Source organism: Hetaerina americana, unplaced genomic scaffold, assembly GCF_022747635.1.
Source record: "Hetaerina americana unplaced genomic scaffold, ioHetAmer1.1.p SCAF_4, whole genome shotgun sequence".
NCBI classification, from domain to species: Eukaryota; Metazoa; Arthropoda; class Insecta; order Odonata; family Calopterygidae; genus Hetaerina; species Hetaerina americana.
This window is the reverse complement of record NW_027286985.1, coordinates 81,913,687-81,928,842: the sequence shown is the minus strand read 5'-3', so window position 1 is coordinate 81,928,842 and position 15,156 is coordinate 81,913,687. Positions and strand designations below refer to the sequence as shown.

General features: G+C 36.2%; 2 protein-coding genes across 3 annotated transcripts; one reads left to right on the top strand and one right to left on the bottom strand.

Annotated features, from left to right (window-relative positions):
• Window positions 1-26: 26 nt before the first annotated feature.
• LOC139692240 (uncharacterized) lies at window positions 27-13,560 on the top strand. 2 transcript variants are annotated; one of them, XM_071590309.1, is made up of 6 exons: window positions 27-450; window positions 9,564-9,699; window positions 10,877-10,996; window positions 11,095-11,206; window positions 12,746-12,786; window positions 13,219-13,560. In XM_071590309.1, exons 2-6 carry the CDS (start codon window positions 9,696-9,698, stop codon window positions 13,245-13,247), a joined length of 306 nt encoding a protein of 101 aa, XP_071446410.1. In that variant the 5' UTR covers window positions 27-450; window positions 9,564-9,695; the 3' UTR covers window positions 13,248-13,560. The 2 variants fall into 2 exon arrangements, with proteins under 2 accessions (XP_071446410.1, XP_071446411.1); XM_071590310.1 differs by lacking the exon at window positions 12,746-12,786.
• LOC139692160 (protein FRA10AC1) lies at window positions 3,620-6,734 on the bottom strand. Its single transcript, XM_071590223.1, has 5 exons — window positions 6,632-6,734; window positions 6,043-6,227; window positions 5,799-5,964; window positions 4,861-5,020; window positions 3,620-3,976 (listed from the first exon to the last, which is right to left on the bottom strand). Exons 2-5 carry the CDS (start codon window positions 6,186-6,188, stop codon window positions 3,663-3,665), a joined length of 786 nt encoding a protein of 261 aa, XP_071446324.1. The 5' UTR covers window positions 6,189-6,227; window positions 6,632-6,734; the 3' UTR covers window positions 3,620-3,662.
• Window positions 13,561-15,156: the final 1,596 nt, after the last annotated feature.

Sequence of the window (15,156 nt, the reverse complement as noted above, 5' to 3'; positions counted from 1 at the left end):
CAAGTTCTATGAAAGTGCCGCCTACATGGTGATCGTTTAAAACCTGAATTGAGTTAAGATTTTGTGATTTAGAATTCTCTCAAGAAAATTACCCATGGAGAAGAAAATCTTATAAGGCGATGTTTAACTAGAAGTAATCAATTTCGCGAAACATAAAGGAAATCGTGAGGCTGCCAGGATTTATTCTTTAATAAATCTTTTGCATCAAAGTTACGTTCTAGTTGGGAAAAGTGGATGATGTCTGCCATGAAAGACTACACAGAATCGGGAAGAATTAAAAGAGAGTCTTATGAAGAAATAAGCCAGTGCATCCTGGAAAGTTGGCAGGGTGTTAGAGTGACTTGTGTAAAAAATGGATTTAAAATAGCTTTTGGCAATATTTCAACGCCAGTGCTAAAAGATGAGGAAGACTTAACTTCGGAGAGTGAACTCGGTTATGTGTCTGAACAGGTAATAAATTCACTTAATTCATTTAATTGTGATTCAGGTGACGAATTTCTTTGATTCGAGTAAGCTATGTATCCTGTTATATATTTATACATATATCATATATACGTGCATGTATATAATACGTCGTACTCTACGTATACGTGAAGTACTGTAGATTAGAATTAAGAAGTACTACATATTAGAATAAATGAAGTATAGAAATTATATGTTTCTTCTTTTTCTCATGGATTTCTTAGATGAAATAATTGTAAGATTAGCAGATCTGAATCAAGTAGAATGCAATTAGAAAGGCACGCTTCTAGACCAATATATTTTTACGAGGCTCTTTTTTAAATTATTGTGTACATAGACATGGAAATGTTTGGATTTGTTCAATTTTTATTACATAACGCGCATCGTCATTTTTTCGATTATCTGAACATTTTTGTATGGATAACGCGCGCTTTATCGATGAGAAAATACGGTAGATCAGGTTGTTATAATTGAGTTTTTGCTTCATGTATTGGCAATCAAAGTTCAAGCAAAATAGCTAGTAAAATCCAAATTAAAATAGTTAGTACAGTGGGAATGAATTGTTCAAGTAGTATGAGCCCCATTTGGTTTGATCATTCTCATTGAGATTATGTTATTCTATGTTCTTTTACTCTAATACACAAGATAGGCCTAGCAGATAAGCATTTCATTTATTTAAGTCCTTTCAAATGTACAGCAATAAACAAAAATTCAATGGATACTTCTTTTCTTCGCCTCATTTGGGCTAGCTAAGTACCACGTGCCAATTTCAATATGTTTTCTATTGTTCTTCCAATATTTGGTCATCTTTTTCTACTGCGGTGACTTTTCTTTTCTCTCTCATCTACCATAGGGTCTCTCCAATTTTAACATTTTATTTCCAAAAGTCTTTCTTTCTTTCACCTTGCCCTATTTAATTTTGTTCTAAGTCTTTCTTTTCTTCTAGAATCCAACTTGTGTTCTTCTTTTCTTATTGGTATTTGAAGACTATTTTTTAGACATTCTCGTTTAGTACCCAAAACATCCATTGTATCCATCATATAATTAATATGTTGATATATTTCATCATTCATACTTAATTTCCATGCTTCTGCAGCTTATAGCCGACTAGCTATGCTCCTAATGAGCCATTCTTTCTAGTGTTTCTAATGAGTCGAAATTATAGTTGAATGCCAGGCATTCAATCAAATGCATATGGGCATTCTGGCTTCTTTACTCTATTGTCATGTCTTACAATTTCTTTCTTAAATATGCAATTTTTGTTGAACTACTTATAGTTTTACCATATACCGTTTGAATTTTATGAATGCTTTCCTCAAAGAATGGAAAGTGACACTTCATTTATATATTATCTATAATGATGGGTGAGAATAATGAGAGCAGGGAGCAATGTGAGTGAGCAATATAAGCTCAGGCAGTTCAACTGCTTTTCACATGGTTTATTTTTGGTCTGGTAAAAGGAGAGGCCTTTACTTAAAATCATGATTTCACGCTTGTCATATTGAGGTGGAGAAAGATTCACAACTTAGTGCCCACATTGCAGCTTGTTTGGGGTGCTTGTTTGACTGGATAGTCAAATGGTAGAGATATCAAATTGTATGGTTTTGGTGGAGATGAGGGCCAAGCTTGAGAGACAAAAGTTCAACATGAGGGAATGATGTGGAACGAGAGAGGAAGTGTTAGTGAATGGCCTCTTCATCCTTAACAAAATAATTGACATGATCATGACCATCTTTAATCCCACCAAAAAGCCTCTCTCCAAATCACGAATTAAATAAACTATCATTTGCAAAACTGTAATCAAGATCCCTGACCAAGGCAATCATTATGGTAATCTTTATGCTTTCATTCTATCGTTCCCAGGTAACCACATACCCAAATATGGCTTCTTGCCCACTGGGATTGCCACTCTCCCCTCCTAATCCAAAACTGCAACTGAAAATCCATGGTTTCCCATTCTGTCCAGCATTAATCCCCCAACAGAGCATATCTTGGCATTAGTGGACTATTACTTCAAACCCACAGTCACATCCCTCCCTTCTTTCTTCATAGAATCATGTCACTACCTTTCATGGTTACCCACAGTTCCATGAACTCACAACACCAATCCTACCAACTAATCCTTATAGTCACTATTGACAACACATCCTGTTACTACACCTCTCCCCCCTCCCATGGAAATTCTAGAATCCCTTAGAAACCACCGTAGATGAAAGGTTTTGGTCTAATTTGTCAAATCTCAGCTACATATCTATTTTAATAGGATGACTGGCAGTATCACATGCTACTTTAAACATAAAGTATGTATTCAAAGCACCACCAGGAGATGTGCATCAGAGTAGCATGATACTTTTACTAGTTAAATTTCTCATTCTTAGTTAAGGTCTTATTGAAATATTTGGATACACAAACAATAAGAATGTACTTCATAAATACTAAACCCACATGTACTCTAGATACACAAATAGCTCAAATAAAATGCATAGGCAGCAGAAAGATTTTCTTATGAGGCTAAGGCAATTCTTTGTGAGAGGGAGGATAGAAGAGGTGACTGGAACTGTCACTTTCTTACTTGATGAGTTAGGTAATGGAATGCGATGGTTGAAAATTGCGTGATAGCAAACCTGATGTGAAACCAATACATTTGCCATTCTGCCTCTGTTCAAATAGATCACTGAAAATTTCATGCTTTTGTCTGAATCAACCAACTTGCAGCATTAAAAAAGTCTTTATCTGCGATAGATCTTCTTGAAATACATTTATGCAAAATATCTACAAACAAAGGATTCCTGAAATCAAAAGGATGTGTTGAATACATAGTTGAACATACAGCTTTAGAAAAGCAATGCATTCTATTTTTGGGAACTTTGGTTATGACCCTAGCCACAAGGTATTCTGGGTTGAATAGAGGTTAGTTGGTACTGAACTCTAGAACTTAATTTGCAATGTCACTGTAGTGTTGTAAAACCCATTAACATTTGATATCTTGCTAAAAAAATTCCTCATGCCTATGTGAAATGCAAATCTAAATCATCACCCAAGCCTACACTTACTTCAAAATGGTATTCCGTGGAGTAATTGTAAAAATTTACAGTGTGATTGGTCTAAATGAAACTAATACCATTACCCAATAGGCAAAAATACACCAAATTTGAAAAAGTATTTTATTAGAAAAATAAATATGCATCTCAAACGAAACGCTACACAAACAGATCCTGCAAATATTCTTCAAATTCTTCCTCCCTGGATTTTTCTTCCTCGCTGACAACATTTGATGCCCTCCAAATGTTAGAATCTGATTCTTCCTCTGTACCAGGCTCTATTTTTATTTGCACAACGGGTTCGGAGGTAATCTGGGAAGGTTGTGCACTACTGCTATCAATGGCATTGATTTCGTCTTTCTTCTTCTTGGTGAGCACTTCAGAGGAATTGCAGCAGCTCTTTCTTCTCTTTCTCGTTACTTCTCTCTTTTGGCTGTGATAATTTAGTTTATGAGAGCATGCTGGGCAAAGTCCTGTAAAAAAATGAACTGTGATTACCAGAACATTTAAGCTGAAATTTAGCCAGTCCTCGGGCTACTTACTGTCACTTTACTCATATGTCCAGATTTCATATAAACTTCATTCAAATTAAAAATTTAAAAAGTATACTGAAGTCTTACTTTTTTTTTAAATTGTGGGAACCATTAAATATAAACTTAATAAAATATTAAATGTAAATGATGTTACAGATAATAAATAATTGTCAAAACATCCTATTCTAATTATTATTCATTTGTGAAGGATTCATCTCATCTCACTTAGCATTTCTATCATTTCTATTTAGGTACCTAAGAATTTTTGAATGATTTTTCAACAAAGTTTTAATTTCAACAGGATGGGATGATTACTAAACAAACATATGGTCTTCCCTAATGACAGTGTTTGCTTTTATTCATTGATCTTGATTAATCCATATCTTTAATCTCCCTCATTTCTCATTTTACCTAGTCAAATGGACATATAGACATGAGGTAGTTCACAAAAGAGCAACAGAAGAAAGGCAATATGGATTAAAAGGAAGGCCAAGGAAAAAATATGCAAGCTGAGTAAGATTGATGCACGATTAGAGAACGATTCTGGCACAAGACAGTTCCCATAAAAGGTGGCCTATGACTCAAAATTTACAAACACTACAGACAAATTTAAGACTCAAAATGATGGCTTACAGACCACACTGGTGTTCACTACATTGAGTGCTCACCAATTTATCCACTAGTTGATCCAATCCTCTTGAAATATGAAATTTAACTAAGTAAGTCAGGCATTTGATATTATAATTGTATGCCCTTTACAAGAATGTATTTGCCTTAATATGTATTATTCAAGAATGATTTTTTTGGTGCCCTCTAATACTCACTCAGCTTCACAAGAGCATTTTTCTTTTCTCCCCCTTCATGGTAAGCAAAGTTGACTTCCCATGACTTCAAGGACTCCTTCTCAATACACGTCTTGTCACCACAAATAAATTGACCTTTCCCATCAATAACCTCTTTTTCAATTCTCCACCTTAGGGCGACCTGCAATAAGAAATGATAGGGAAGTTTAGGCAATATTTATTAAATGCCCCACTTGCTGCACTTGTCAGCAAATCTAGTTAATGTATACCATATTTGGTTTCACCTGGGAGAGTGCAAAATATTTTCACAGTATAAGTAATTGCCTTTGATATTAGGTTCGCATACAAATATCATACATAAAATATAATACATAAAAATTTCTGAAGAATATTAGAATGCTATTTATTGCTGCATGGTTACCTATACATATCAATAAGTTGTTCCATTGGGAAAATTTTCTTAATCGATGCCCCAAGGTCTAGCTGATAACTACCACTGACATTTATCATTTTGTACAATCATCCGGCCTTTAAAAAATACTAGGTATCTAATTTTCGGTTTCCATTTTTTTAATTTGGAATATTATTTGATATTGATATTTTGTCTACATTAATTAACCTGACTAGGTATGCTTACGTACCTGTATACCATCTGAAAATGTCTTTCATGTTTTGCAAATCAAAATTTTTCTTTAATTCTTAATTATATTTTAATTCTCAACAACAAGTATGCAACTTTATGTAATTTGTACCCGTTTGTAAATGTTTTATATAATTGTGGAACTAATCTATGATTTTGCATTTTACAATTACCGTAAATAAATGAATATCAAATAATACAAGATAATTATTGAGTATGAAAGTCTCTATTATGATTACAGATGTAATAATATACGCTAATAAAATTAACTGTTGTACCAAGAGCGTCCGATAACACGAAAAATATGTCACAGACATACCTTATTCTCTTTGTATTTCCTTAAGTCACATATGCAATACTCCTTAAAGAGCTTATCATAATACTTTTTCGCCAAATTCTCCCCCCAAGTCCTTGGCTCATCTGTTTCTTCCCATAAAAACTTATGATTTTCTCTTATTATATCTATATCTCGTTTGTCTCTAGATCTGAAAAGAGGAAAGTGTCAAGTAAGACTACTTTATGTTAAATAATAAAGAAAATTGCTAAATTTAACGCTGCCTTACGTGTCTCGTTTCAATAGAGCTGAGGCTCCTTTTCGGCATAGTAGGTAGTCATTAATTAGTTTTTTATGCCTGTCATAAGCACTCAATGCGAGAAATTGGTTTTTCATTCTTCCCACATTATAAGAAAGGCTTTGAGATACAGCCATTTCTGGCAGTGAATTTGCTAACGTCGTCTTGAACTATCACTGAAAATGACATATTTGTTTAGCATTCGTAAAACTTAAGGTCAGTCACAAGAATTACAATACATATCTAGGAAGTCCTACTGCATCAGCCAAAAATGTACCAAGATACACGACGCGCATTTCTTTCAAAGACATCGCCAAATAAGCTATCACGCTGATTGGTCTGTATAATTACAAAAATAACAAGACATTCACTAATCTGCCCAAGGAAAATTTACAGGTAGAAAACAATATTTACATAGTCGCCGATGACTAAGATTCACATATATCGTTAAGTCCAATGCTGACGTTTAGCATAATGATATTTGAAAAACATTTCAATTTTAAAGAACGTTATGAATCCGCGTAATAAGATACAAGCTTGATCGTATTAGATGGATGGATGGTCAACCAAATTTTATTACCATTGGTGAATATGTAAACAAATCACTTGTACTCAGCTGATCTCCCCCTTCCTTCGAAATTTTACGATCGAAAATGCTGAAGTTAAGAATTTGACCACTCGCTTCAGCGCTACTTCCGTAGAGGAATATTCAAAAGAGGCATTATAATACCAATGTAACGATAGTTAGATTGTCTTAAAATACTCATTCTTTGCGCAGTGACCAACAATTTAATAAAAACATGGTTTTCAGGGAATCTTTTCTGATATTAATAAATTCTGGTCAGTGTGGGCTGAAAGTCCATACTGACCAGGCATTCCGCCACCGTCCTGCATTTCATTTGCTGCTTCTCATTGGGAGAGAAATATGACGGGCGAAGGATTGTGAAGAAAACTTAAGATATAATCAGATAATTTAAGAGATTAAATCGATTTGAAAATAATGTTTTTTGTATAAATCGTTTACTGCGCGTTTTTCATGTAGTTAAAAATTTATCGAATTTGTGTTCAGAGCATTTAGTCATAAGTAATAACAAGGAGGCGCTATTGGAGATGGACAATGAAGTGATACCTGACAATAAGTGGGTTATGCAGGGATTTAATTTAAAAATTATTAATTATTAAAAATTTTTCACTGTGCTAATTATGCAACAATACTTTTTGGCATTTCATCCGTTGTTTCACAATCAGTGGACTTCCATGGACGTTATCTTTCGCCGCTTCGGCCTCATTTAGAATATGCTGCAAGTACGAGCACATGGGATCCTCACGAAGTTGGATGAATTGCCAAATTGGATCGTGTGCAGCGTAGAGGAGCTAGATATGTAAAGCGCTGTTATGATAAACATAGTAGCATATCCAATTCCCATACCCTTATGCGTGCAGCGGGATTGAGACCAACCAAAGAGATGATAGAGTCACCGCGAAAGAGGAATTGAATGCTACCCAAGGATATCCCAGGGCACTGGACAGGCCGTCGGATGGGACGCAGTTTACTCATCGCACCTCCAAGGCAGGATTGGCAATGCTGCTTCACCTGTGCCTCAACCTTCCCTCCCCCTCTCCTCTGACCCTCCATTCAACCCACCCTCCCCGTAATGCACAAGGTATCATGACCTTACGTAATAAACTCAAGGAAAACTAAGGAACTATTCAAGTGCATACTACCTACTGGGGAATAATAGTTGCCAGCAGATTCATTTTACCTAGTTCCTGATGAAATTTCCTTACAGCAATTTATCGCCATGCAAATATTTTTTATGTGTGCAAATTATTTTCCGGATCGCAAGGCATTAGCATCATCATAGGGCTCATTTACTTGCATGTGTGCTACGGCATGAATTTGTATAGTCATGGACTAACAATTAGACCCAAGTCTGTGTTCACTGAATCCGATGCCTCGTTTGATGACGCGCGCGCATTTCTGGAGGGGCACGCAATTGCATTGTTGACTGGTGGTCTCGGAGGCAGCTCTGTACGTTCACTTGGCACTCAAGCTTTCGTCGAGGAAGGAAGCGGTCAACTGCAGGTCTCCAATTCGCTCCAGCGTAAAGCCCTCCGAAGATACGCGAAATGCGCACTTTCGGAACTGAAATGGGCTAACAATTCCCTCCGCCTCCTTTTCCATCGTCCCAATTCGATTTCACTCTCTCTTGTGCGAAGTCTCCCACTCAATAATCCCCTCTAGTTCCCTCCCCTTAACTCGCAACAGGCATTTGGTCTCGCCAGTTGGCTTAGAGAGCCGGGATGAGCTAGCCGATTGAAGCGGATGGACTCTCCGCTATCCCGGAGTTCGTGGAACCTGCGAGGGCATATCGTCGAGCTGCTAAGACTAAGCTAAAGATTAAGCGGTTGAAATCACGGGCAGATCTAAATCATTGGTGAGTGGCTATTTCACATAAGCCCGGGTACCGACATACAGTGGTAGTTTTGTCTTCTTCATAAACGTGTTCAGTGTATTGTTTCTAATTGTCAGGTTTCAATTATCTGGATCTTAGGGCCACTTTCCAAAATTGACGGTTGCATGTTGGTACGTATATAGTCAGCCTACCAAAGTTATTTTGAAATGTGCTTTCTCTTTCTGGCATCCGTATATACATCCTCTGAGCCGAGGACTGAAGTACACGGTAAATACGATCTTCAGCTTGGTTATTGTCCTGAGGATGTATTAATGATGGTCCCGTAATTTTCATCACTGGGGATCGGGATGTTGCGGTGGGTAACGTACTGGCTTCCCACCCGGAGGGTCCTAGTTTGAATCCTAGAGGCGGCAGGTATTTTTCTGTGGTGTCTCGGTCCCTGTAATGAAGGTGCTTAGTGGAAAGCATTTTTGGTGAGTACACTGTCCGTCATTTGAGACGTTAAACTGCGGACCCCTGGGTGACTTTCGTTAAGAGTGGACTACTGCCGACGTCAGGTTTATCTCCACCCTTAATGGCGATAATGACCTCTGCTTTCGGCCACCTCCCCAAAAATAATAAATATTGTCGATCCTCGGTAATACTGAGTTTGCAATCACGGTTGCTTCAGCTCCCAATTCTTGTGTGCACGCACATTGAAATTTCGATTTGCGACGCCTGATTCTTCGTCATTGTAGATGCTCCACAATTTATAATCAGATCGCCTTCTGGTCTACCCCTCACTTGGCATGTTATTCGAAATGGGTAGGGACTGCAGATTCTATCGCGTGTTAAGTGGGTAAATATTCAACATGAATTTAGTAGTTCATTACTTCATATGTGACGGTAGCACCCTAATCAGTATCGCACTCACCATTCAAGCACAGAGGCTGAGAGCTCAAATCTAGAGTTGGGTTTGTGAGCGACTGGAATATATTTCCCAGGAACCCTTTTAAGGAAAACAAAGCAACAATGCTGGAGCTCGTTAAAATTAGCCACCAATTCCTTAATTTTGTCAGTCTTAAAAAAATACTAGTTTGAAATTTTTCTCTCCAGATATGCTTCAGATGAGGCCACTTGTAAGCTGGAACATGTCAAGCTTCCCTCATCATTTCATCTTAGGCCAATTGCAGGAAAATGGCCTGAAAACTGTCCACCTGCTGCCGAGAGGAGAGCACAGGCTTGTATATGGGTAAGATCTTATAACTTAAGGTTGCTCTGGCTCAACTGAGACGATTTGCCAAATATTTTCACTCACTTCCCAAGTATTATAAGTACGATGATTAATTATTTATATTTTGTCTCAGCAAGTAGAAATGGTGTAAACGTTGACTCTGTAATAGAGCCGAGAATAAAAGATTACTATGTATTTTCTACAAATCTTTAAATTTGTGACAACTAGTGTCAATGCAAAGTCATAATCCTCAAGTACCTTAAGATGACACCCTTGTGCTGAAATTAGATGTAGCAAATAAAGGTTTTGTAGGAAATACATCCCATTCTCCTTTCATTGAAATATAAATTTCCATGCCCTCAAGCCTGGTATTGTGTATTAAAAGGCGGAAAGTTAGCCAAAGCAGGTGACCCTAGGAATATGTTGGGGATATTGGGTGGAATGAAGTGAGGTAGAATGAATGTGGAATGGCAGGATTTATGGTAGTGTATGGTGTCAGCCATTCTTTTTTTCGCACGGTTGAGAAGTGAAGTGGCTGTATATTAGTGTCTTTCCAATACTAACTTTAATATTTCATTTACTGATGAGCTAATATATTAATATTAGTTTTATCATTTAGTAATATTAGTTAAAAGTATGTTTTACCTTTCATTGTGAAATATTTTACCTGATTAAAAAATCATTTCAAAATGAAAATTTTCTTGTAAAATATGCCACCAATTTCTGATGGTGGCAAAAGAGTGAAGAGACCACTTCTTAAATATGTGCATAGTGTCTGCCAAACTGAGTTTATATAGATATTTTGTATTTATATGGCTGGGAAATTTATCGCTTTTATGACAACTAAGGTGCAATTACAGATTCAAGTTACCTTTTTTTTTTGAGAACAGAGTAGCCCATGTCGAAAGCATAACATCTTCAGAAAAAGTCCAAAAAGCAACCAAAGAAGCCCAATTTGTAATCATCCCAATGATGCAGGATTGTTGATATCTTATTATTAATTGAAAAAAGTCATTTTTCAAATTTAATCATTAAATTAACATAACCTTATGATGGAAATTTAGTATGCAATTATATCTTCTGGGAGGTGTGATAGCCAAGGGATTAGATAATTCAGTTTAACCCTGAAGGGCCAGGCCTGATTCCTGGTGGCTTCGGAAAATTCCCAGCTTCACTGTAATTCTATTATTTTTAGGGTGCTCAGCATGCCAGTCACAGGCAGCCCAAGAAAATGAACTGCCTCATCTCCATTCCTTAATTTTGGCAAGGTGCCCTAATTTGCCAAACAACTTTGCAACTGGGTATGATAGCCAAGGTAATGATTAGATAATTCAGTTTAACCCTGAAGGGCCAGGCCTGATTCCTGGTGGCTTCGGAAAATTCCCAGCTTCACTTTAATTCTATTATTTTTAGGGTGCTCAGCATGCCAGTCACAGGCAGCCCAAGAAAATGAACTGCCTCATCTCCATTCCTTAATTTGGCAAGATGCCCTAATTTGCCAAACAACTTTGCAACTGGGTGTGAGGTATTCTATCAAACCTTTGAATCCCACATGCTTTAGGCCTTTGTGAGTTAAGCTGCGCTCTCATATTTATACAAATCAAACTTGGTGCTGATCACTGTGGTTGCTCTTGTTCAATCATTTTGTTAGTTTGATTTTCAAATTGTTTTCAAATTTGACTTTACGTATCATGGATTTGGGTGAAGCCATAGTACATACTAAGCTTATGCCGACTGGCATGTTATTTTCATTTAGGCTATCCAACAACATTAATAAACTAGTAGGTTGGCTTTGATATACCTCACCTAGTAATAAACTGAATTTTGTGTCATTCACTAATAAACAGGGTAATAATTAGGGGGCCAGTGCCGTTATTTGTGCCAATTTGTTGTTTCTCAGGAAGATCTAGTACCCATAAAATCGTAGTATATTTTTAAAAGAGTTAAGTTAAACCAAATTAAAACAATTTCAGTTAAATTAGAATTAGCTTTAATTCCTCACCTTAATTTTTGAAAAGTATTTTTAGCCACAGTAAATATTATGTCAAGAACTTGATTAATTTCTCTAAGAGATAAATCATTGCAGAAGCTAATGTAAAATTTAAATTAATCTAAATGTTGCGAAAGTGTTATGGCAAAGTTGCTCTTATCATTCTTTCATCTTATATTTGTTGAAAAATGATTTCAATAAGAATCACCTTTTGCGAGATGGATTTATTATTGAGTCAATTTTTGCCTAGTTCCTTCTTATAAAATGCATTTTGACAAAATTTCCAGAGAGCAATAAATTAAATCGCTAACGGCTGCTCAACTAAGTAAATTTTTAACTCTCATTTTAGGTGAAACTATCAATGTCTTGGCATATTTATGCACTAGTTTTGCAAAAAGACTCAGATCCTTGCATTTAATAGTGCAATATTACAAGAAAATATTGATTTCAATCTCAAAAAGAAATAATTATCAATACATTCAATACTAAGGTTTTGGGTCTACATGTTCAATGAACTGGCACGTGGAATATTGATTTATTTGATATTTGGTTCCTGCAGAAGTCTCTTAAGAGGTATCATCGAGGTCTCTAAAGGTACTCGTGTATCATTTTACTAATTTCTCTTGGGGAATCATATGGAATAGTGCTCTGGGGATCATCTGTTTGCAGTTTGCACAAAGTTATCTTCAACCATATAGGCCCTTATTAAAAAAATTTGAGTTTTCTTGCTAATCCTTCTATGTAATATATATTTGCCAAGTCTGTCTTAATCATAAATAATATCCATATCTTTCATGCAAATAGCAATATTTAACTAGAAATCTTAACATCCACATAAGTATCAGCAATTTCATATAAAACCCCAATGGTAATGGATGTAATAATTTATAGCACAATACCAAACTCATTCAAAATTAATGATAAATAATGTGGTTTCAAATTGAAACTCGGGAAATTCCTTCAAATGGGGTGTTATTTTTCATTAAATAAATTTTTAAGTAACAAATTATTGTAATGCTTGTTTTTGCATTCCTGGGTTCTCCATCCTTGTTGGTTGTCTTGTGGTGATGACAGTGAGGCAGGCTGGCCATCCTGCCTGCGTCTTCAGGTTGAAGGTATTTTTTGAAGCTTTCTTGTCCAAGACCAAGAAATATCAACATGGACGATAAATATCCATTAAACAGTGAGTGGGAAAGGACTATCCAATCAGAGTGCAGTACTTGACTACCAGCCCTTCCAATTTCCAAGAAATTGTCATGGATGAATGCATCTGTATCAATAAAATAATTGTATGAAATTTATTTCCATTTTAATTAAAGCTTTATATCTCTGATATTTCAATGTGGTTAAATGTATAGATTTCAAGTGAAAGTTTCCATTTTTTTTTATTTTTAAAGGGGAACCAATCTTTCCATCTTAAACCAGTAAATGTTTCTTTAGCCATTTTGAATGCACAAGTAATTATACTTATGCTTACAACGTCCTAAAAGTAGATTAAGAAAACCACACTAACTTAAAACTCATAATCCTAATTTGTTTTCCCTCAGGTTTTCCATTGGATGCTAATGCTAGGTGAGAAGAGAAACATCTATGGGAATCCTGGTTGATCTGCAAGCTTTCTCACTGAAGGAAACAAGGAATGAAGGTGTATATTTCCTTGCCGGTGCTAAGTTGGACAGTGCCATCAGCATCTAAAGAAGTGCACTTCATATGGGGGTCAGCCTTAGATGAGGCCTCTGAATAGACTGAAACTCCTCCACCACTAACTTTGTGGATAGTGGCTGAGAGGGTATTTCAGTAAATTTTTTGGTTAAAAAAGGATATTTGGAATACTGATGCAATTTTTAATACACATTATGTCAACAAATGTATTTGAGTAATAAAGATGAAAGAACGAATTATGAATGTTTTCTAATTTTCTATGAACTTTAGAATGACTAATATTACCTTAATATGCTGCTTAAGAATGAAAGAGAGAAACATGGGAATTCATCTAAAAAATATTTTTTCAGAGGTTAATACATTTTGAAAATTTTGAATTGATACCTTAAGTACAGATACCTGTAAATGAATATATTTTATTAATCTCCAAAGAATAATGGCAGTCTGAATATATTTACACCCTCTGCCATACATACGGCAAAGCGGGTTATTCAATTAGTTATGAATAAAAATATAAATATTGTTTAACTTTAATGGAATGTCGATATTTCCTGCAAATATCTATTCGAAACTAATTGTTATCGATAAGATTGTTTAAAAGCCAAAAAACCGTGAAGGAGGCATTATTTCAATTATCAGAAGAAATAGTTAATTATTTGCTTTACTAGATGTAAAAAATATGCAGTGTGTTATGCATATGTTAAATATGAAAATATGCCTTAATCCGTACGGTTGGTAGCCCAAAATGTTGCCAAATTATTCTAAAGTAATTTTATCCTATCCTGCACGGCAACGTTGTGTGCACAATTGAACAATTTTTCTTTGGTTTTTAAGGTGTAAATCGAGAGTGTAATAAACATATGAGCTACAATTGCTCGCACCGAGTCAAAAATTACGTAATGCGCAGAACTGATTGAAGTCCAGTAATTAGAGTTAATTGGTCTATCACATGCGAAAAAGCATGGCATTGCATGTTTTCTAAGAACCGGCTCACGCTTCAGAAAAGAGTAGCTCAATAGACGGTCAACCGCTCACAAGCCGTCTCGGAGTACCGTGAGTCCCAAGGTGCTTAAGCCTCCCTGAGAAAATATATTCAAGTCCCGAGCCCACCGAGCGAAAAATATTCTAAGTCCAGAGCCACTCGCCAGGCGAGAGAGGCGTCGAGGCAGGCAGATGCCTTGGATTCGTCAGGTGAGAGGGCTTTGCTGAGTTCGAGTTGAATTTGAGAAAAAATCGGCTAAGTCCGTAGTTTTGCAGAACAAATATTAGTTTCGAACCACTTTTTCTCAAGAAACCCAGTAGCCTGGGGGATAAGAGGCGGATCGTGGGGCCAAGACTATAAGGTGTATTACTTCGATTTATTTTTGCAGGCGGAATTTTTTTTTTTTCGAAATATTTTTAATTCGCTTTTATGCACAAAAATGTCACCAGAGATTTTGACAGTAGGTTCAGGATGCCGCGGGAGACCAGGAAAACAATTAAATATTGAATATTTTTGTGAGAAGGGCCGCCATTTTTTCCAGCCGGGCGGCGCGGCCCCGGAAAAAATGGCAGCCCTTTTCACAAAAATATTCAATATTTAATTGTTTTCCTGATCTCCCGCGGCATCCTGAACCTACCGTCAAAATCTCTGGTGGCACATTACTGAAAATTAATGAGCAAAAAAAAAAAATTAACGATTGGTTGAGGATCCAGCCAACAGATGGCGCATGCCTTCACTAGTTGAAACCACCTCAAATGCCATCACATCCTAATACATCATTTTCCCACTAGAGTGCCTCACCAACGTGAAATTTTGAAATTCAATTTTTACATGGCCATAC

Bases quoted from the DNA above. Each gene is read 5' to 3' on its own strand.
- LOC139692160 (XM_071590223.1), bottom strand. From the start codon at position 6,188: ATGGCTGTATCTCAAAGCCTTTCTTATAATGTGGGAAGAATGAAAAAC. The intron at 5,965-6,042 runs GTAAGGCAGCGT...TCCTCTTTTCAG, and splicing joins GCTCTATTGAAACGAGACAC to ATCTAGAGACAAACGAGATA. The intron at 5,021-5,798 runs GTATGTCTGTGA...TTCTTATTGCAG, and splicing joins GGAAATACAAAGAGAATAAG to GTCGCCCTAAGGTGGAGAAT.
- LOC139692240 (XM_071590309.1), top strand. The intron at 10,997-11,094 runs GTAATGATTAGA...TATTATTTTTAG, and splicing joins AACTGGGTATGATAGCCAAG to GGTGCTCAGCATGCCAGTCA. The intron at 12,787-13,218 runs GTATTTTTTGAA...GTTTTCCCTCAG, and splicing joins CCTGCGTCTTCAGGTTGAAG to GTTTTCCATTGGATGCTAAT.